The sequence below is a fragment of the Columba livia genome, chromosome 1 (assembly GCF_036013475.1).
Source record: "Columba livia isolate bColLiv1 breed racing homer chromosome 1, bColLiv1.pat.W.v2, whole genome shotgun sequence".
Lineage (NCBI taxonomy): Eukaryota > Metazoa > Chordata > Aves > Columbiformes > Columbidae > Columba > Columba livia.
The window spans coordinates 150,709,878-150,733,300 of NC_088602.1; the positions used below are offsets into that span (position 1 = coordinate 150,709,878).

The following is a 23,423-nucleotide window of genomic DNA, read 5'->3' on the forward strand; positions in this document are numbered from 1 at the left end:
TTTCATAGGCATGAAGGACTTATTCATGGTAGCTATAAAGTCTATTTCACTGTACAACTCCTGTGATGCAACAAAATTTTGTTTGCTTATTGATAGTCTAAAAGAGGTCTTCCATGGTTAAATTTCTTCCCAATGGAAACTGGTAATTTAGGCTCTAATTTGACTTTGACTTTCAGCAACAAGATAAGCATGCCAACAGATCTCCCTGAGGATTCAAATATTAAATCCAAAACACAACACCAAAAAAACAAAACAAACCCCAAAAACGATACTAAAAAACCCAACAAAAAGCAAAAGAGCCCCCAAAACACTATCAAGTAAACTTTACTTGATAGTAAACTACCATTTACTTTATTCTACCAGTCTGTTCATATGAAGCATAAAATTCCAAAGCATTCAGGTACATCCAGCAAGCATCCTTTGGCATAGGCTACAACTACATTTCTGGTGCATGCTTGATATGACATGAGAATTTTTAATTGTTTTTGAATAGAAAAACCTTATCATGTTAAACCAGGTATGTAATTAAAAGCAAGAAACCAGTTTATTTAGCTGCCTGAACAGCCCTGATCTGCATTTGCCTTATATTTGACAGGTGAAACTGGTAGGACAGCTAGAATGCTTATAGAAATTCAGAGCTTACTACTCTAAATTTCAGGCACAAACCTCACAGCATAAACTACAGAAAGCAAAATGCAAATCTTAATTCAAAAGAAATACATCGAGTACCAGATTTCAAACCAGAACATTTGAAGGATGCCAGTTTAGCATGCATGATGAGTTAATTTATGCTAAGAATTTAGGTAAGATAAAAATATCTGATTCTTCCAGTCTTCATGACTGCAGAGAAGACCACATGATGGCTTGTCTAATTAAAAGGTAGATGTACTAATTAACCAAGGTGTGACAAGAGTGAGAAACCTGAAATAAGAGTTGTCCCAATGCACAGCATCACAATCCTGTTTAGTTTCTTTGAGTCTTACAAACTCTCCATTTTAAAAACTCAGTTTCACGTTTGCATTTTGAGAATTTTCATTAACTTTCTAATACATATATACCTATGACAGTTATATGAAGCATACCAACACATAATAAAGTGGAAAAGAACCTTACAGGCCCAAAAGTATGCTGAGTTTTTAGACAAATCACCTCTACATACTCGTACACTTTAAAAAAAGGCAAAACAGCAACCAAAAAAGACATAATCTTCCATAACTGAACATGGAAGAAAGTGAAACTTTTTTTGCAAAGGTATTACTTTTGTTTTAGAAGCTACCATAGGAAGTTTTTAGACCTCAGGGGTGAAAATGCACAATGATTTGATCCTATGCAGAATCTGCAGAGAGCAGAAGTACCTGGAGGCCATTAAGCTTTCCCAAAGCAGGAACAGCATCTGCTATTCATTTTTTGTTTGGTTTTGTTTTTGTGCTTTGGTTTGTTGTTGTTTTTCTTAATTCACTGTCACTGCTCAGACCACTATGGACCAAAATGAAATTCAAAGACAGCAAATCCACTCCTTGCTCATGCTCACAGAAAGAGAGCTGTGAGAAGGCCCCCATAAACTCCCTGAGCAGAGAAGGAGTCTCCTCACCGCCCTCACAGCCACTCCACTTCTGGCCAGGAGACCAGAAGCAAACATCTCCTCTGGGAGCCAGCAGTGTGCAGCACACAGCAACAGGATACATGCAGATTGGCAGCAAGAACCATCACCACCTGGTGCCTCACAGCTGCCCATCCTTTTTTATATGTGAACAGCAATTTTTTTCTGACTTTCCATGCTCCAGCATACCAGCATTCACAGTGTCACAGTATGTTTGGGATTGGAAGGGACCTCAAGAGATCATCTAGTCCAATCCCCCTGCTGGAGCAGGAACGCCTAGGTGAGGTCACATAGGAACATGTCCAGGTGGGTTTTGAATGTCTCCAGTGAACTGTTTCTTCCTATGCTGTAAGTAGTTGTCTGGAAGAGATTGCTTGGGTAACCAAAATAATTCAGGGCTACTAATACAAGCAAGTTATATTATCTTGTTCATCAAGTACTTGAGTTAGAAACCCCCTACCACATTCTCTTCATTCTTACTAGACTTCACTATAACATCAGAAATCTCCTAATATTTTTCTTCTATGCAGTTATGACTAGTTTTAGGTTTCTGGTTTTGTACTAGGCCTCGTATCAAATGACTTTTCTCAGAAGCCTTTGTTTCCTTCAGTATAGAGATCTAGCATGTGGCAGACTTAAAGACCACCACAGAATATGATTACTCACACCACATTTAACCATGGCCATGGAATTCCTCACCACAAGACACAAATTTCTAGTATCCATAGTGTGGGTTTAATGGAAACTGGACAGAGGGTTTCAAAATAGAAAATGCTTCCACTCATAAAATTCCCAAGTGACAAATAGCTCAATTTTGGAAGACAACTCAGGGAAATATCATACACGCCTGCCCTGTTCTTGTACTCTTTCATTGTGACAGAGAGGTACTCCAGATACATCCACAAAATGTTTATTCCATTCAAGATCTCAGAACACTTCCCTGCAAGGGACCAGCCACAACAGATGTGTCACAGGAAAGCTGTCTAAAAAGTCTTACAAACATCTTAAGATCTACAGTAACCAAGCAATCTAATAGGTGAATTTCCTAAATGATTTTAACTGTTTTGTCCAATCTTACAGAGGAAGGCAAAAATTGGAACAGTCCTTGCAATTGGGAATGGTTTTTTTTACCTTACACCAAGCCTAGCAGTTTAAAATTGGCAGTCCCAAAGACATGCAAAAGATATTTTACCCAGGTGCTCAAAAAACATTCCCCCAAAAAACTTCAAAGAAGAAAAAATACAAGCAGAAGCAACCCTCAGAAATCTTGTCCTATTCCTGTAATCTTTACACTCATATAAAGCTGATTATACTCATTGCGTGGAACTCCCCTTCTTCAGTTCATTTTAAACTTTTTCACAGTCTTCAGCCTGTTACATTAAACTGAAGTTATCCTATTGAGAACTTCAATCATATAATTAGGAAAACAAAAATCCTAATGTACAACACGATTATCTAAGGATGTGTTCTCTCTGGCTGCACACATTCTCTCAGAAATCTGTCTTCTCTGCTGACACACTATCACCCAACTTCCCATTCAAGATTCCCGCCAAAACCAAGTCTCAGCGTCTAACAATCCCTCAGACTTTCAGCAGCCAGCTCAGAGCTCAGAGTTCTTACCACTCTCTCCCACCCAAAAGCTCTCCCTTAATTAGCAGTTTTGTTACTATCCGCTCCACAGCCATTTAGATTCCTAACCCAAACAAGCTTTGAATATTTTTTCCCTAAGTTCTCCCACCCACAGTTTGGAGAAGCCTCATGAGTTTGTTCTGCAAAACAAGTGGCTATCTCAGGTAGACTTTTACCATCTTGCACTTTTATTATTTCAACATCCTCCTCTCTGGCCTAGAATAAAACAAAACAAACCCACCCGCACAGACTTATCCTGGTCACATTTACGTAGAATGCTTCTCCAAAGGACTTTTAACTTACCAATTGAAACACATCACTGAGTAAAGAGGAAGTACACATATCTCAGACACTTATCTCACTGCATTATATGGGATAAACATTTTTTTTCCCCCCAGAGAACAGCAAACAATCTGTTGTTTTTCCTAGGAGGCTGTTCAGAGAAGAAAACTTATCTCCATCCCTTCCCAAGACAGCTACAGAGGAAAACAATCTTCTGTTCTGACACTACTTATTCATTGATTCCCCTCCAACTAACCAGGCCAGCTACTTGGTTTCGCTTTCAAAAAATTTACCTTCTAACCCTACTGTGTCGGTGGCTGAATCAAAGGTGCTGACTTCAACTGCTAACTGATCAGCAGCAGTAGGATCTGCCACACAGTGGTGAGGCTTTCAAGGAAGAACCTCCACACTTTTTCCTACATTAGGAAAAACTTTATCCAACACTCTGCTTTATCATGTCACATACAAAGAAACCTGACATCAGCTACACTACCTAGGCACCAAAATCACTTACACTGATCAACTGGCCTTATTTCTTTGTATTCCAGTTTCCTCACGTTGTATTTCTAATTGGAGCCAACTCAGATGTATTTGCTTGATCCTACACACAAACAATACTACTAATAAACAAAAAAAGTAGACAGCTCTCAAGTAACAAGGCAGTTGCCTGTCAAAAATGAAAGCATCTCCTCCCCTGCCCCATTTCCTGCATTTTTAACAGCTCTAAACAAATAGCACAAGGCTGTTTAGTACTTGGGACTGCTTCACAGTATGATCAGACAAATAAGGAGGTTGGCCCTCCAGTCACTTGAAATTAAGTCAGTTTAAGAACTGTCACTGCATTCCCAGATAAAAATAAACAAAGACTCCCTAGTATTTGACAAGATTTCTCTTCTCCTGAAGTAGATCTGCAGTTGGAGCTAGAGACTGGAAATATTACTGTGACATTAAAAAAGATCTCTTAAAAAAGTAGATATTAATTGGAAGTAGTTTTGGTGGGGATGAGGCTTGCAGCAATACTGCAACTTCAACAGCATCTTTCCTCTCCCACCTCCACGCGTGGTTGTAGGACACATTTTATCCTCACTTGAACAGCCATACGAAATGAGGACTCGGGCAGAGGAGAAGCCCTAATGGCAGCTACCATGTATTTTCACAAGAAATCTCCTTCCTGCTTCAACCCATCACATTGGAAGCTATCCTGTGTACTTGAAAACCCTGAACTACTGTCATGGCTACACAAGCAAATGGCTCAGTTAATGAGCACGGGTGAGGCATAACAGGTCTGTTTTTAAAGCCAGAAGTTATGAAGGAAGACTAAGATGTGTGCAACACTTCTCTATCCATTGAGAGAATGAAGGAAGTTACTACAGCAAGTAATATCAGTGTTCACTGAAAGGTGCTGGGTCCTTTCTAGGCTGGTAGCCCATTACCTGACTACTGGCAGTTAAAACTGCACTGTAAGCTGCAACTCCTTCTGAACTGGGTTTGCTTCTGGTATTTGCTTAGTTTTCAACGGACTACATGTAGGATCAATAAATATTGAAAACTGAGTAATTACATGAAGAGTCACCATGCAAGAAATTCCTGACTTTCTCAATAATATGACCAGTATTTCAAGTTTCAGATAAATGAACTTCAGCTCCTAGGCCAATAACCCCAACACTCGAAGCTTCTATATGCACCATTTCTCAGCTCTAAAACAGATAATTTACCAGGTCTATTAAAAAAAAGTTCAACTTAGTAACACAATTAGATCCAAGCAGTGTGTAAAACTGAAACAAAAAGGAATCAGCTCTCTCCCTGAGCCAAAGCTGAACCATTAATTTGCAGTTTCTGCTGACCAGACCGGAGTATGTATTTCCAATTGCTTATTTACAATAACAATTTTGACCCAAACCAGGTATCTCCTAGGACAACTGGAGCTGACCTCCACGTCACTATACAACATATGAAGTCAAATCCTGTCAACCTGGGCACCACAGTATAAAAAAACAAAAAAAATTAAAATAAATAAATAAATTGATCTACTGGAGAGTGTCCAGAGGAGGGCTATGAAGTTAGTGAAGGGCTTGGAGGGGAAGCAAAATGAGGAGCGGCTAAAGTCACTGGGTTTGTTCAGCCTGGAGAAGAGGAGACTGAGGGGAGACCTCATGGCGGCTACAGCTTCCTCACAAGGGGAGGAGGGGCAGGTGCTGATCTCTTCTCTTTAGCAACCAACGACAGAACCCCAGGGAATGTCAGGAAGGTGTGCCAGGGGAGGTTCATATTGGACATTAGGAAAAGGTTCTTCCCCCAGAGGGTGGTGGAGCACTGGAACAGGCTCCCCAGGGAGGTGTCACGGCCCCAAGCCTGACAGTGTTCAAGAAGAGACTGGACAAGCCCTCAGACACATGGTGTGAACTGTGGGGTTGTCCTGTGCAGGGACAGGAGTTGGACTCAATGATCCTTGTGAGTTCCTTCCAACTCAGGACATTCTATGATTCTATGATAACTAGAGCTTCCCACCAGTGACCCCATACGCGCAGCTCATGCCTCCTTGCATCTACAGGCATCTGTCTGTTCCTTAAGTGCATATACTAGATTTGAGACCAAAGAGACTTGTACCTTCCCTCCACCACTAGCCTATCTCCCACTCTTTTGTCGATAACATTTTTTTTCCTTTTAAATTATTACAGCACGAGACTACAGATTTTTCTGCAGCTCTACTCTTAGTGTCCCATGTTGAACAAGCTGGTAACAAACTCCTGGGCTAGACTGGTATCGAAAATGCTGCTTAGGCTCCAATAGAGAACTGGGGACAGCAGCAAGAGCATCCCCCTGATTACACCCAATTAAACCACATTTGTCTCCCATAGTCAGGAAGGAGCATCTAGATTCAGCACTGAAAAAAAATTCCTATTACTCAAATTCCTATTACCCTGCTGCTAGTCACTGTGTACTACTGCTGAGTGATACAATCCCTTCATCAAATGACAGCATGTCCTCAAGCTAGAAAGGTAACCCTTAGCCAAGATAGAGCAAAAGACAACTTGGCACTCTCGAACTTCATCTGTCTGGTTAAATCTGCAAGCTCCTAATGAGCATGACTGATACCACAATGACAACATTCACAAAAAAAACCCAAAGCTTAGGGATAAAAGTGAGAAGACATACTAGTCCAGGAAAGCAGAGTCTCACCCATGTTTTTGAGCATAACAAGCTGGTCTGCCACTGTTACTTAGAGAAGTGAAAGATGCCTTGATAGAAGACAACCTGTCTACTTTGGTAAAACAGACCAGTAACATGCACAAAACCACATCTCAGATGAGGCAAGACAGGTCTGTACTGGCCCAAAATTTTACCACCTGGTTCACACTGAAATTCAGTTGCCTCTTTTTCCTAACTTGTAATCAGATTTGCATATTTAGAACAGATTTAAACTTGGTGAAATACACACATTTGAACATAAAAAATTAAATCTTGCCTAAAAGTTTGATGTAGCGTATTTCATAATTATAAACTATTCTTCATATAAAATGATTCCTTCAAAAACAAAACAGAGCTCAGACTTGAAAAAAGCCTTACCACACCTCTGACAAAAGGACTAAGGAGGGAAAGGAGCAGAAAAGGAATAGTGCAGATGAAGAGAAAAAAACCTAAGAGTAGAAATATACACTATATGGCTTAAAGGATGAGAGAATGCATAGGAGAGATAGAAAAGGAAATGTACAGAGCAACACAGGAAGCAATATACTATGTCCCATTGCAGGAATTAAACAAAAACAACCTGTGGGACACAGCCCCATCACAGGGCCTATGGCTACAATAGCCAGACAGGGTGGGACACAACACATGAAGAAGAAACCAGTCTCTCCAAAATCCAGTACCTTTTCTTCAGATTTCACAGTGCGAGCAGTACTACATGCCAAACCATACGTCACGGGCAGACAATAAAAACACCTTGCTTAACAACGTACATCTGCAGAGGGGTCATAGTTTACATTAACCCCCCATTCTCTAGATCGAAAACCAAATACTATTTTCAATCTTTAGCCATACCTTTAACAATTAAACAATATTTAAAAAAAAAAAATCAGGTGAAAACAATTGCCTTTTAAACTGTTGTTCCCACTATAAACCTTACGATCCGTTTTGTTCAGTGGGGAGAGAAGAGGGAGGGATGGAAGGAAGGCAAATGGCAGGGGAAGAGAGAGGACATGTCCCCAACACCCAGCACTACTCAGTTTATGTTTTCTCCTCTGTGCCAGCAACTCAATTTTCACAGGCAGTCACAGTCAATAACTTACTGACTGCTATGAAAAGCACTTCACATAGACACTGGCAGTGTTATCCATTCATTTCCCACTTTCACTGGAACCACAGCTTCCCTCTTAAATTAGGAGTATGCAGTGCCTTGTAAAATAGAGCCTACACAGTGGCTTGTCAGTAATTTAATGTATCACAGTTTGCAGTGTATTATTCTAAAGCACATATCAAGGCTCTCCAGTAGGCAGCTATTAACTGATAAAAAAATCCTGCCTGTAACAGACAATTGAATAGCCTGCAAAAAGTCTTTTTTCCATGACTCTAAAAATCACAGCAACATTGTCAAAACTGATGAACACCAGCTTTTGAGCAGTTTGATGGCAACACTTCTTGCCCCTCCTAATAGGAACTCTGTTTCTCCTGCTAGCCAGCTCTCTACACAGGACCTGACAGTATCAGGGTCCCAACACGAAACACCACAGTGAGCAGAGAGGAAAAGGTATAAAAACCCAAATGATTCTGCACACCCCTCCTTCGCTGGTACTTGGTGTAAAGCATTCACTGCTGCTAGCAACTTTGACAACATGGAAAACACTTTCTCCAATCACACCTGGTTAAACTAATCAATAATTTTGTATAATACAGGAAACAGACCTTCCTGCCCCCTTCTAACCATTGTAAAACAGTAATTACTATTTATCCAAGAAAGCTGATTTGAGAAAAATATTTCTTGAGGTATCTTCATTGTTATAAAACTCCTGAAAGTTTTGTATTCTGTATTATTGCTATAATGGACATCTTTGTGTTAATCCTGTAAAAAAAAAAATTCAACATATCAAAACAGCTGACCATGGCAAAGCACAAATAGTGACTGTGACACCTCTTTGACCTCTGCACAGGTACATTTTCAGCTCCTAAATTAACTTTTGCATACAGAGGGAGAGAGATACAGGAAATATTGAGGTTACAAGTATGTGAATAGAAACTGACTCACCACAGTCCTTTGCTTGTTGGGCAGGAAGACTCTAACAATAGGCTTCTGTGGAGACTTGGGGTTATTCCGTGACATATCAGCAGGGCTTTGATAAACTGAAAGGGATGAAGGTGCTACAGAGAGGCTAGAGGAGGAAGATGATGCAACTGTGTCTGTTGAAGCCGAACTAGAGACAGAGAAATCAGTTCCATTCCCCATGGATTCCAATAGCTGCTGTTCTCTCTGCTGTAGAGCATCTAGTTTGCTGGTGTACTCTTCATAGGCCTGTGAAGGATGAACGGCTGTTTTAATGATATAATAGCCTCAGACAAAACCAGAAATCTAAATTCAGAACGAACATGAAGTGAAATGCATTATAAACTAATTCAAGTTTCCCAGGAACATGAACAGTTGTCTGGTCATATTTTTCAGGAGGATACAAAGAAATTGATTTCAATTCACTATGTTAAACCTTCTGAACCAACAGCTAATTTTTAATAGATTAATGGGTCAGTGGATAAAAGAAATCGTAAGTTGCAGTTTCAAAGCACCTGCACTAAATAGTATAATTCAAAACTACTTTTAAGACAGCAATCTTTAACAAATGTTGTCAGCTGAACTGCTGAATTACTGTGCTACAGCTCAAGTTACCATTCTGTTGGAATGACAGCTAAATACTTCTATTGCAATAATTAATGTCTGACAGCTTACCTAGCTCATTCTTCACCTGTCACTGTCCTTTCATACCAGATAGTAAAAAAAATTGTTTCAGTTAGAGTACAACTAATTTTGCCCTGATACAAAGTCACCCAAAAACATGTAAAAGTGATCAATTGAAAGAATTTTTTTAACATCTGAGATTAATTTGATTTTCCACCAAGTTTATGTAGAACTTAACTTTTCACTGACCAAGCTTCTTAAACAAAAAAAGGTAAAATTAAATTTGTCCATAAATGTAGCCAAGTTCAACATTGCCAACCTCTATAATACAAATGTGTAATCAGTATATATTTTTGTTTAAAGTTCGTTTCCACCAACTTTGTTTTTTTTTTGTTACAAGAAAATTTCCATCTGTATCCAAGTATCAGAATTATTTTTTCAGCATATAATAAAAAGTATCTTAAAAAATCTGAATAATTTACAGAAAGTGTGTTTCATGCTACATAAGCATAACAGTGTTAATCAAGGATGTGTTAGACCTCTGCAGACAATAAGAAACAAAGACCTTACAAACTTAACATCTGAGCAGTAGGGAACAGAATTTTCTACTTAGCTCTCCAGCAAGATTTATGCCAAGCTGCAAAGCTGCATAAATTTTCAATGCCACAAAGGAGATTAATGTAAGGGAAAGATACATTAAAAAAAAAATGCTTTCCTCAAGTTTTCTGTGCATAACATGTTGCAAATTAAAGTTACGGGAGAACTGAACTGACCAAAAAGTCTGCAGGGTGTACGTGTGCAAAAAAAATAAATAAGGTTAAGAGGAAAAATAACCAGCATTCAGTAGTGCTGCCACAGATACTATATTTCACTATGAATTTATTTCTCTGGGTTGTATGTGTGGATTCACATAACCCAGGCTGGTCTTGCCAATTGAACAGTGGTTGGTCCCTTTCTTTTTAGAAGGTTTAGCATCCCCCATCGTGGACCTATGTTCAAAATTTGTGCCATCATCCCCAGAGTGTTAAAAAAAAAAATGATAATTTGACAGTGAGGACTAAGGAAAAGAATTTTGGAGAATGGTGGTGAAGATGACCATTTCAAACTCTAAATTTCACAGGTACCATTTTTAATAAGTGGACATAAGTTGCAGAAAACTGAGAAATACTTACTAATCCTTTTAAAAACTTAAGAAGTCTAGTGTTTCACAAATAGACCCCAAACTCAGAGACTTAAAACCAAAACATGTTGACTCTAGCCAAATTCTACTGTCAAAAGTAAATGGAAAGGTTACCCAATTATAAATAATGGCATTTTTTGGCTGTACAGTAACACAAGTGTCTCTCTCCTACTTCCAGGATCAACTTTTCATGTAAATTCCAGTAAAAGTTCCATGTGTCAAGAATTATTCTCAGTAAACAAAAATTAAGAATCATAAACTGTTGCCATTTCACCAATACTTTTCTAAATACTTACTTCCTTTTCTCAGGAACATTGCAAAATACTACTTGAACACATGCAACATTACATTGCTTCCGGATACTTGTGGGCTTAGTTCCTTCACAAAATTACACACATCTTTCAAAATACTCAATCCTACAATGTTTATACCAGCAGCTTAATCTGTCACTAATGCAAACTCAAAGTCAAATGATTTACCTTAAGAGAATAAACAATGAGCATGGAAAGCTGGGAGCTGTTGCTAGCTTTGGGTTATGTACCATTAAATTCTGCATTAAAAACTCTCTAGTTTTCATGGAGACAAAAGCTCTCAAGTATTATCCAGTTACTCAATGTCATAAGAGAAGATCGCGTCATAAAATATAATGAACTAGAAATGCATCGGTAGACTTTAAAAACATTTTTCTCTTAAAAACAGAACAAAACCTTTTTATACAGAAGGAGCAGAAACAGAATAACTCCAATAAAATCTCGTTGTCACAGAGATTAAGTACTTTGATCAGACAGCAGTTTCAGCTGATAACAAGCACCTATACATGTTACCCAGCCAACAGCACCAAGTCAAAACATACAATCATCCCATGAAGTTACATTGAAAAGGTATCACAACAGCAAAGTTGACTTATGGCAACTACATTGTAAAACAGCTGAAAGAAAGATTATGCCACTGAGTTGGCCCATCTCCAACACAGACCCATAGCAGCGTGGCCATAATAGCAGACAGGTATCAGTAGCTCAAGTCAGTAAAGGGCCCCCTGAGTCAACTATGAGGTTGATTTCTAACATTGTTTTTCAAAGAAACAAACAAAAATTAGATTTGTAAGCATCTGCAACAAGAAAATTAAGCTGAATATTCAAGTAATTCATTAAATTGAAGATTTTAAAGGCATTTCAGAAGGAGACATTTATGAAATCTAGAATAAAATCCATTCAGTTTACATATTCCCAGTAAGAAGTGAGCAAGGTTATACAAAAAAACCCCAAAACACAACAACAACAAAAACCTTAAATCTTGCTGTCAGCTTCATATAGAATCACAGGAGGAAATAAAAAGGAAAAAAATGTTGGAAGGCATCCCTAGACGTCATCTAGTCCCAACACTCATTTTACACAGAGTTAAAAAGTTTTAAGTTCAATCAGGTTGCTGAGGGACTTGTCAAAGGACATTTTGTAAGTCTTGAAGCATGAAGACTCCATAACCTCTGGGCAACCAGTTTCAGGGCTCAATAACCACTCTCACAGTGAATTTTCTCTTACAAAGTTCACTTGGTGCTATCTGTGATGTTGCCTCTTCCCCTTTTGCTGCGCACGCCTGAGAAGAGCCCAGCCCTCTCTTTAGGTTGCAGGAGCCTGTAGACTTCTGCTCAGCCTCCTCCATGGCAAACACCACCACAAGGCAGACACAGAAGCAGAGGGCAGATAGGACCTTCCTCATGCTGGCTACACACTTGCTAACGCAGCCCAGCCTGCAGTTTGCTGGTGTTCCCACGATGGTGGGCAATGGACAGCTCAGCTTGTTGCTCACCATCCTTCCCTGGCCCTCTCCCTGCAGAGCTGGTACCCACCCACCTGTACCCATGGACCGTCACCTGGTCCCAGGTGCGAGATGCTGCGCTCCTTGTTGCTGTTGTCCTGCTTCTTGCCATGAGGCTTCTGTTCTTCAACTCCTCCAGCTTGTTTGTTACTCACCAAAAACAACTGTCTTCAATAACATATACTATCCTCCACAAATTTATCTGTTTACTGTATCACTACAGGGTTCCCAATTTGTGAAATACTGTAAATTCACAACAAAGTTAAACAAAAGACTTATATTTGAAAAGCTGGCTATTAGGTTCAAACTGACACATCTTGTCAATCTACACATAATTCTATGGCTATCTAAAATAGAACCAAAAGTTAATTTTAATTATATTGTGTACCAGCATATATGTGTATCATATAATATGACCTCACACATGTGAGAATGCTCCTAAGGGCCCAACTAAGTAAAACGTATAAAGGTCTGGTAAGCTGCCAAGTCCATCTAAAGTTGGCATGTTTATATACAATGTATATACTCAGCATCACACAACTGCTGATCCCTTAGGAGTAGCAGAGTTAAATTTACTTCTGAAATGTTGCAAACTATTGATAACATAAAAAAAAACTGACCACATAGGTCAATAGAATTTGCATGATGTTACACGGATGTGCTAACAGAATACTGTTGACAAGTTGATGACATGCGATTTTCTCAAAAATATGCATATTTTTGTATTACATGTCATTTATATCACATTTGAATTTTGCTTTCTTGGACCACAACAAGGCTATATGTTCTAGTAAAAACATCTAAGGAAACAAAAAGCAACAAGTAAAATATGTTTTGAAAAAATAATCTGGGACAAAATAGCAAAGTAGCAAAATACGGTTTCTCCTTCCCCCTGCTCCCTAATACATCTGGTTGGAAATCCAGTCTGAACTCAAGTAGACCAACTGGTTTTACCATGCTCTCTCCCTCCCTCAATCTATTATAGATCATACCCACACATTGCAAGACTCTTAAAAGCCTAAACTACAGTTTCCTAGTCTTTGAAACTGAGATTGTGTTTCTATTTAAAAGATGTCTGACCTTTAAGGCTGTTGATCAAATGCAAATCCCACTAAGTTAAATGGGAGCTGAAGATAGTAATGTACGTCAGGATTTCTCCATTTAGTAAGACTCCTAAATCTGTACTTAGTCTAACTTTAGGCACACCAGTTTTGGTCCAACATGTTTGATCAGCGTCTGTCATGAGCCTAGTAAAAATTTATCTGAATTTCACTACAGAACCACCAAGCTTCCCAGTGCTCATACGCAGAGTTAGCATTTTCATGGAATCCCATAAACAGCTTGAAACAAGCTGAGATTCAGCAGTGAGATCCATTTCAGGCTGCATCTGCCTGCTGTTGCAATCGGCATACCTTAGATCAGCAAAGAGGTAATCTTCTTTAATTAATTAATTTGACCTCCCGTGTGGATTCTTCCAATATATAGTAATAAGGAGTGAAATACTCTCCTGAAATTCTCAGAACTGGCAACAGCAAGGCTTCTGAATAAAATATGTTTAATAGCCCAGGAAAAGAAAAAGCTAGGAAAAAAAAGTCATATCACAGCAGTTGGGGCAAACATACCTCTACCCCAATGATTCTCATTTTAAATTGCTTCCAAGAGTAGGAGCAGGAAAGAGGATGACTCCTCCAAGACAATGCTAGAAAGCTGTTTGAGTTTTAAAACATATTTTGATACCACTACCATTCAATCTATGCATTTGTATACTGTTTCGAGTTTGTGTGCAGTCTGAATTAAAAAACAAGCAAACAAACAGGCAGCTTACACTTGTATTGTTAACTGAAGTAAACTAGAGGTCCAGGATGCAACTTCACACCACAAGAACAACTTCTTACATGCAAATGGGCTAACACTTTTCAATTAAATTCTCACAGATAAAGTGTTCGTAGGTAATATTGTACACAGGACTACAAGGCAAGGAGGACACACAACGCATTTTGGAAGTTTAAACAGGTAAGGCCTCCTGAACAGTCACTAAGAGTCTACAAAGGCTAACAAATCTGATTAAGTTATTTAAGCGCAATCTCTCCTTTTTAAATTTGAGCTGACTGCTTTTGGCCAGTCTGGATCTGTGCAACCCATTTCAGTTTGTAAAGAGCTTTTGTTGCCAATGCTAAGTTGAAATACACAGATCTTTATTTTCTTTTCCCTAACATAGGTTGTTATCCTTTTCATCAGTACTTCGTTGGTAGAGATTAAAAAACAAAACAAAACATGGCCTTTATAGAAGAATATGCAACTGCACTTTTTAACCGTTTTTGATAACTGAATCCCAGCCTTCCCGAGTATCATGATATTAGACTTCTTTGCAGTAAAGATTTCCAATATTTACAATGTTTAGACAAACCTTTAAGAAAAGGGTTTTTCCACAGTGAATCACAAACTGTATTTTGGGAAACAGCACTTCAAGGACAGATATAACACACTAGAAAATTAGGTGGGAAGACAAAAACCATTGATGTTTTTAGCTGCTGTGATACAGCGTGTTTCCAAAAAGCATGGAAAAGCAAGGAGTTCCTGCAGCCTCTTTTCCAGAAGAAAAGAAGAATACTGTTAGTGATATTTCTACATCTACTGAGTCAAGTAGAAACTTGAAGTATTTGACAGTGATTTCCAGGGGTCTGTTAGATCCAAGATACATGCTCACGCACAGGTGAAGGAAGAAGTTAAGAACTAGGATTACCTAAGAAAGAATTCTAGCTACAAGCCATTTTTACATTTTAATACAGTCATTGTTTACTATATTAATTATTTCTTTCAACAAGAACAAACAGAAAAGTTCTCCTTATAATCATATTTGAGAATGCTGATAAGATTCCTGAAGCTATTACTAATTACAACAATTAGAAGAAAACAGTGTGGTTAATGACAAATACTCTTTTCTTTCTTCTGTTCATTTTGTTTCCTACCGCTGTACCTTATACACATGCTCAGGAGCCCCTCTGTAGCTTCAGCCTCGCTCCTCATCCCCCACTTTCCTGTCCCGAGTGGAGGGAGAGAAGCTGCTCGCTGCCCTCCAGCCTCACCCTGCATTTCCCACTCCTAGGCAGCTACACCCAGAGTAGCCTGCCCAGGGCTGCAGGCACTGTTCCCCATGCTCTACAGTCACCTTTTTAAGACCGTTGCTGCGAAGTGATGGATCAAGACAGGGAGATACCCCTGAATCTGAGCACCCTCTCTTGCAGGAATAAATATATTCTGAATTCAACATAGCACGGGTCAATCCCTTTTGATATTTCAAAAAAATCCATTTCTCTTTCCCAGCAAATTGATGAATCCTGAAACGATGGCTGCGACACCACCTGTCAGTTTTAAAGTACTTTTGATGTAAAACACATTGAATCTCCAAGAATAAAAAAGTCTGCCACAAAAAAAAAATACATTTTGCCTTCTTACCCTCAAATGAGCACAGAAACAAAAGCTTGCTAGCTTTTATTTTCTTGAGCAACTGTAACTAAGGCACAAATTCCTTATTTTTTAGTGAGGCATATGTTTTATATTTAATGTGCAAACAATTTCACTACATCCTTTGAATACTCAGTTTTCAGAATTAATTTTCTTGTTCAGTTCTTCAACTTTCCTATGAGCATTTCCACCCCCCCCCAGCCCCTTCCTTTCCAGTTTTAGTGGAAATGCAATTTTGTCATCAGGTTCAAACCCAACTTTACCTAACAGGTCTAGAGAGGCAGCTCCAACACAGGCCAGAAGCCAGTGTACAGAGTGCTCTGAGTTCTGTGAATGTGAGTAATTACTAAGCTGTGTAAGAAACAAAGGATAAAGAGCCAGACTGGAGTAAAAAACCAACAACAACAAAACAAACCAGCAATCCTATTGAACTGAAACTCTACATACCAGAAGATGGATGGATAGCTGTCGAGCTTTTCACAGGTATACAAAAAGCCATGGTTTTGCAGAAAGCTTTAAAAAGCAAACTAGATGTTTACAACAGTTAAAGGCAATATGGGTGAAAGCAAAAATGTTCATTTGCAGGTGTTTATCTAGCAATTAGCTTTGGCTAATTCCAACTTTTACTAAGGGAAGCAGACAACATGCTTTTTGACAGGACTCAAGAGATGATCAACAGGCAGAATCTACAGAAGTCCTCAGGAGTCACATTTCATGTATGACGCAAAGAGATCAGAGCACTGAAAGGAAACAATGGGAAGGGTGATGCAAAGTACCAGACCAGCAAAATTACCCATACAGATTCTAAGTAAAAGCAGGGCAATATTGCTCTTTACAGCCAAAAGAGAGACTTCACCAAACCAATCAAAATCTAAAAGGCAGAGGAGGATGGACAGAGTACCAGTTACATTACCTTTCTCCTCAAGCACTTTGGAGATAGCACACAGACCACAACATCAAGACGTAGACATAACCTACAGACATGAAAGCTTGGGCAGAAAGAGGGGTCAGAAGTCAGGGGCACAGAAGTCAGTGAAGATGCCCAGGTATGGAACTGAGCAACAGGTCAAATATCACACAGCAGCTTTGTACAGAGGCTCTTGGCCAAGGCAAAGGCAGCCAAAAAGGTGGGAAATGCACAGAAAGGATGCACTGGACAGCGGCTGCTGGGTTGAAATGAACAGTCAAGGGTACCCTGTAATTTTGCTTCTGACTGCATCAGCTACTCTGTAATGTGTTTCTCATTTTTCTTTCCCTCACACTTCAGTTCTACCACAGGAAATCCACACGCTAAACAAATTATAGGTTTGCAGCATTTAATCCTATTCAATCAATCCATCTGAGGATGATCTAATCTAAGCTAATACCTACCCAAAGACAAAGTTGTTCTCCTCTCTCACCCCATTTTCAAAGCTGCAAGCTCTTCCCCTTTCCTAATCTTAACCACAGCGTTGGGACTCACTGGACTTCATCACGACCAAGTTCAATCTACTAACTGGATGGCAAACTAATTCAACAAACCCACAATATTTTCCTTCCAGGTTAGCGACTGGAAGCAGCTTAGCCACTACTGGTACTGCAAGTACCCGAGTAAAGGAAGAGAAGGAACCACATAGCAAAGAGCTGGGAAAAATAAAGTGTTTCATTTCAGTAACAGCGGGCTCTTCTCATAGGATTTGCTGGCTCATGGGATAATTCAACTGAAAAAGCAGAATCCTAGTGACTTTCACCTTCCTTTCAATGGCTCACTGCTCCCTGGTCAGTACCAGCACTACTGGTCACAAGACCCACTTTGTAACCCAGCAGAAGTCTCTGCAGCAGAGGAACACCCCGCTCCATCTGGCAGGGTTTACCTACCATGTTAACGAGCCATAGTTGCAGTTTCATCTCAGCAGCACATGGAACCACCAAACTTGCAAATCTGCTTTAAGCTTCATGATTTGTAGCCATTGACTATTTCGGAACCACCATACTGTTTACACCAGCGTAATCACTTCCTACTACATATTTACAACGGCAAATGCAGTCTTCCCTATCAATCAATGACAGAATAATCAAAAAGCTTCCAGTGTTGGGATCTCAGTTTTAATTTAGATACAAGCAAGCGACAAATGGCTGTAATGAACTAATGATTTCACTACCTGAAATTCAGACTTAGTACAGAGTAAGCTAATCATTATTGCAATTTGATACACAATCTAATGAAACCAACATACATGAGGCAATATTAAATCCAGACATACGGAATAAACCAGTTCATGTGGAAACAGAAGTGTGTTTAGATACCACTGAGTGGTTAAAATAGTGATTAGCACTCATTCAATACTCCCATTTCACATTAGCAATAAATAAAGCAACTTTAGAGGGCCTCATTTGACCTTAATTGTTAAGGATGTTATGTCAACATTTGTTTAATCAAGCTAGTGCCCTGCTCTGACATATTAAGATAAAAGCTACGAGTACCTCAAATAATAAGACCTTTACTCTAAATTATCTAGTGCCTTTAGGCAGAAATTACAATTAAAAAGACTACAAAAGAAGTCTGGTTAACCTCCAGTTATTTCAATGCTTGAGAGAACCAAGAAAAGGGCAGGGTTTGGAGCAAGCGATATCCATTCAGTTCCTAATAGATGTCACTTATGCATGCAGCCGTTTTTATGCTCTTAATGGTCCTACGTCAATGCAACTTTATGAATCTGGAGTGATGAAAGAATACAGAAATTTAATTTGTAGTTAGTTTACAAATTAAACACAGCTTAAAGCTATTACTCCACCCTACAATTTTATGTACATCTTTATGTTGCCTTCTATTAATACAATTTTTTGCATCCTCCATGATTATTTTTCAAAGAGAAACAAGTGAAGTCAACTGCTTCAAAGGCAATGTTAGTCTCATAAGATATTCCATGTGTACGTGTATATATTTGCTTTTAACAACGGAGCATCTTTTTCTATTATACACACAAAATCCTCCCCCTGCCCCATACCTGAAAAGAATGCTTTATATTTCAATTACACCAACATAACTATTAGACTATGCCACTGATCTTCCTCTACTGATGTCTATCAGGAATCCCATATGGTTCCATTCTGTCTCCAAGGAAAGAGTCAAGTTTCTTATACACAAGGAGAACGTCCTGTTTTACTACAGATATTCTCAGTTTCAATACAAAATGCTTCATATAAGATTAAAATAACACACGATTAACCTAATCACTTTCATTTGAATGTAAACTTACCTCTAAATATATCGATGGTGGATTATGCTCTCCTCCAAATTTGTCTAGCAGTGCCTCTATATGTTCTTGTGTTAATTTAATCATCTGTTTGATATTCCACACCTAAAGCAGAAAATTAAAAAAAAATATCAAAAGGAGCCCAAAAACCAAATTGCATTTTCTTGATATTTAATAACAGAAGTCCACAATAAAATTATTTTAATTTTCAGTAAAAGAGTGAACAAAGCTATCCCATTCACCCTCTGTCAGTAAGACACAGCTTGCTTCTGAGATAAACAGAGAAAAATTAAATTTGGTTTTAAAATTCAGGAAGCGTTGAATAAACAACTTTTAAGAACAGTTTATTTTTCATGTTTATCAAAGCCATATTAAGTATTTTCCTTGCAAGACTCTGCAATGCAATTTCTACAGTACTACAAAGTTTAGCTAAGGAGTTCCCCTATCAAAGCTTGGTAATCTGTGTAAACAATATTCACAAAGGCTAGACGGAGTGTTTTTTTACATGGGAATAGGATGCTTAGTTTTTAAAAAGCACCTCTATACCCTGACTTCTATACTCCGTCTACCCTACAAGTCTTCTTACAGACCTTGGACAGAATCTGAAAAAGACATCTACCTCCAGTGCACAGAAAAAGCTTACGGCACCGTACTATGAGATAACGCAGGTTGTTACTCATTCTTCACAACATCTTGAAAAGTCAGTTTAGGGCTTTGAGACTATTGTAGGTGAACAGTATTATGAATCTGAATTTATACCTAAAAAGGCAGTGAAGCACAAACCTAAACATGTAAAACAATAATGCTACACTGTTTTAAGAAGCCACTTCAGTCCAACCAAAGTCAGAAATCTATAGTGGAAGAAGGGGGAGGAAAAGGAGAATCTCTTATTCATAGGCAGTATTATTCAGACTATTTATCAGGGGGAAAAAAAAATGATTGTGTCAGTTACTAGACCTAGGATGGAAAAAATTATTAATAAGATAATATATACAGTGCTTCTTCCAAAGGAATTTTAGGGATTCCCTCTACCTTTTTCAGTTTAACTCTTATCTGTTTCACAGATCATAACATACACAGTCTCGAGACCAGGTCTGGATTTACAAATAGTGACAACATACTGCTTTAAAAAGAAGATGCAAATATCTTCGTATTTTAAAGCAGGCACCAATAATAGGATCCAATCCAAGCTGTATCAAAACAAGTTTTACTAAGTGACTTCAGATGTTTACAAAGAAACAAACTCTAAAATACAGAACTCGCATTTTGCACACCACCCTATTTACCCCTTCTAATTCCAGACATCGGTTATTTGCCAGTCATTTCCTAAAGTAAACTAATAATTGATTCACTTCTAGCCTGAGTTTCAGAACAGATACCAGAACACAAATTTCACCAAGAAGTTACAGCCAAGCAAAAATAGTTTGCTCAGGAACAAGCAACCCAAATTCCAAAGAGTGAAGGGACCGAAGGGACACAAATAGGTGGGCTACTCAAGTATTCTGCACATAAATTCCCTTGAGGTGACAGTGGAAGTCAGCTTGCTTCTCAACTTGCAATCAGTTTATCACGTTGAAGCTAGGACTGCCAACCAGCAGTAAAGAGAAAGATTTCTCTGTTTTGCTAGTTTTTCCCAAGATGGCAAGAGTTAGTTTTATGGTGGGTAAAAAGAACAAGCTTGAATCAACACTATTTCAATTAACTTATTCAATGCAAGAGTTTAGGATGTCTAGTTACTGTCTAACTGGTAACATGCTGTTAACCTGTGTGTGTATACAGAAAATTATTGACGAACTAAGGAATCATCTCTACCTTCAGAAATAGATCTCATTAGTACTTCATGCAACTTCTACTATTTGGTCATTCTGGCAATTTCATGCACCAAAAAGTTTTCCTCAACATGTACTGTACCACAGCCAATAGTAACAACTTACTCTACTTAAATGCCTGGCAATGGGGGAGGTTGGGAAGGAAGATGCTTCACTGACAGAATCACAGAATGGCTGAGGTTGGAAGGGACCTCTGGAGGTCATCTAGTCCAACTCCCTGCTCAAGCAGATTGCCCAGGACTATGTCCAGAGAGCTTCTGAATATCTCCAAGGATGGAGACCCCACAGCCTCCCTGGGCAACCTGTGCCAGCACTCAGTCACGCTTGGATTAAAAAAGCGCTTTCTGACATTTAGAGACAATCTTCTGTGTTTCGGTTTGTGCCCATTGCCTTTGGTCCTGTCGCTGGGCATCTCTGAACAGGGTCTGGCTTTACCTTCCTTTCACCAACCCTTCATAAACTTTTTAAACCTTCACTGGACTCTCTTCAGTATGTCCATATCTCTCGTACTGGGGAGCCCAGAACTGGACACAGTACTCCAGGTGTGGGCTCACCAGTGCTGAGTAGAATGAACCCCTGTCAGATGAGTTTCCAAATACTTTTTTTGAAGATTGACAATTAATAACTTTCTTGCTCATATGTTGTTTTCTATTTCATGCCATAACCACAACCTTGCTTCTCTCTTCTCTTAGAGTAGAGGTATAGAACATATAACTGAGTAACGGCAATACACGCAATGGAAGCATGTTACTTAAGAGATGTTGGCAAGAGAATCAAACAACCTCTAACAAGGGCAGAAATCTTCTGCTAAATTAATATCATCACAAGAGCAGAAAATGAATGACTAACAAAGAAAATAAAACTTCTCGAAACTTGCTGCCAGGCTACGGCAAAAAATGTCTTCACCTGAAGAAGCTGAAGTCTAGTGGAAAACACCATTGCTCAGAGGAGCTGAAAATGGTGCCCTGAATTACTTACTATACATCTGTGCACTAAACCAAGAGCCTTTCCACAAGTAAAGCTCACAGGAAAACTTCTGGATTTCTACCGTCTCAGAAAGGCTCTTCACACAGTTAAAAGTACACTGAAGGCAGACAGAAATTTATCAAAGTCAACCATAGCAACAAATCATTACTTGTTGCTCACAGAAAAGGAAAACCTATTTTGTGTGCCATACTCATCAAAAGTCTTCTGACAAGCTGAAAGAACTTTCACAAATCTAGTATTGACTGGCATATTCTATCCCTAATCAAGTAGGCACAGAAACACATATGCCATGGCAAATTTCCAAGCTTCACAATTTATTTTTAAGTGGTGACCTCCACTTATTTTTACTTATAGAAACCTCACCTTCTGGCTCTCCATAGCAGTGAATATGCTTATAACCAGTTTCTTGTGGTCCAGATCATCCCTTAACTGGTTAGCTCCCTGAGAATCAACCCCCGTGCAAGTGTGTTGCATCCAACTATGAAGGATCTGTGACTACTTCAATCCAATTCAAGGAACTAAAACCTTTTCCTAACTGAAATTCAGAACTGGTGGTTGGTGCAAGTGACCTCATGTGACTCAAAAATAAAACCTATGTGTACAAAAACTGCCTAGGATTTTAAGAAGCGTCTCATTCCCCATAAGCATGCACATTAAAGGACTGCAGCAAAGAACTACTTAACAACAGAGACAGCAAAAACATGAAATACAGATCCTTTTAGCAATCAGATTTGGACCAAAGAGCTTGTTCCCAGACAACAGAATAAACCCAAGTTTTTCAAGGTAAAGCATACGTGCTAATAATATTCCTCCCTCGAGATCTCACAGGAATCCCTTTATCCACACTTTATTCACACCTACTCTAGAAGTAAAAGAAAACTGCAGAAGCCTTCTGGTCATTACAAAAGAAGAGACCAATTTTTTGTTACTTTTACGAGCACTTCACTACACTTACGAAACTCCACACCTGTAAGAAACAGTAAAACCACAACTGCCAAGTATCTTGCAGAAATACAACAAATTATGCCAGCCTAATAGACAGTTGCTAGAAAACCTAATGTATTTTGAATTAAATCTGGAATGCACCTAGTTCTGCCCACATGCAAGTCTAGTCCCTTCCCCTGGGAAGCAGCACAGTTATTTGAGACATGCTGCTTCACTGTAGAGTTCCACGAAAAACTAATGAATCCTTTACAGCTTGGATAACCTTATCATTTTTCCAAAAAAAGCCTCAAATTTTTCTATCCCATCTGGTAGCACTAAGTTAAGGTTATGCTCTATCAGAACAGATTAGGTTTGATTCTCCTTTTAGTGCTGCTGACACAAGGAAGCTGACGCAGGCTAACAGACACAGTGGAAATATTCCAGATATACTGGAATATATCAACTTGTATCTACCTATTGTGGATAATCGTGCATTAATTTTGCAAATAAGCACTACCTTGCAATGTAATAAAGATGATGAGCTATTTCAAGCCAGAGGCAAGTCAGATACAGCAGAAGCTTAAACCCATTCTAT

The 23,423-nt window shown here is 38.9% G+C and overlaps 1 protein-coding gene across 2 annotated transcripts in view; it reads right to left on the bottom strand.

Moving 5' to 3' along the window:
• Positions 1-23,423, bottom strand: part of BRAF (B-Raf proto-oncogene, serine/threonine kinase) — an 86,519-nt gene that overhangs the window by 50,923 nt on the left and 12,173 nt on the right. For both annotated transcript variants that reach the window (XM_065038253.1, XM_065038245.1), the window contains exons 2-3: positions 19,092-19,193; positions 8,754-9,017 (exon numbers count right to left, since the gene is read on the bottom strand). In XM_065038253.1, the coding sequence (XP_064894325.1) occupies positions 8,754-9,017; positions 19,092-19,193 (366 nt within the window). The remainder of the gene's footprint in view (positions 1-8,753; positions 9,018-19,091; positions 19,194-23,423) is intronic.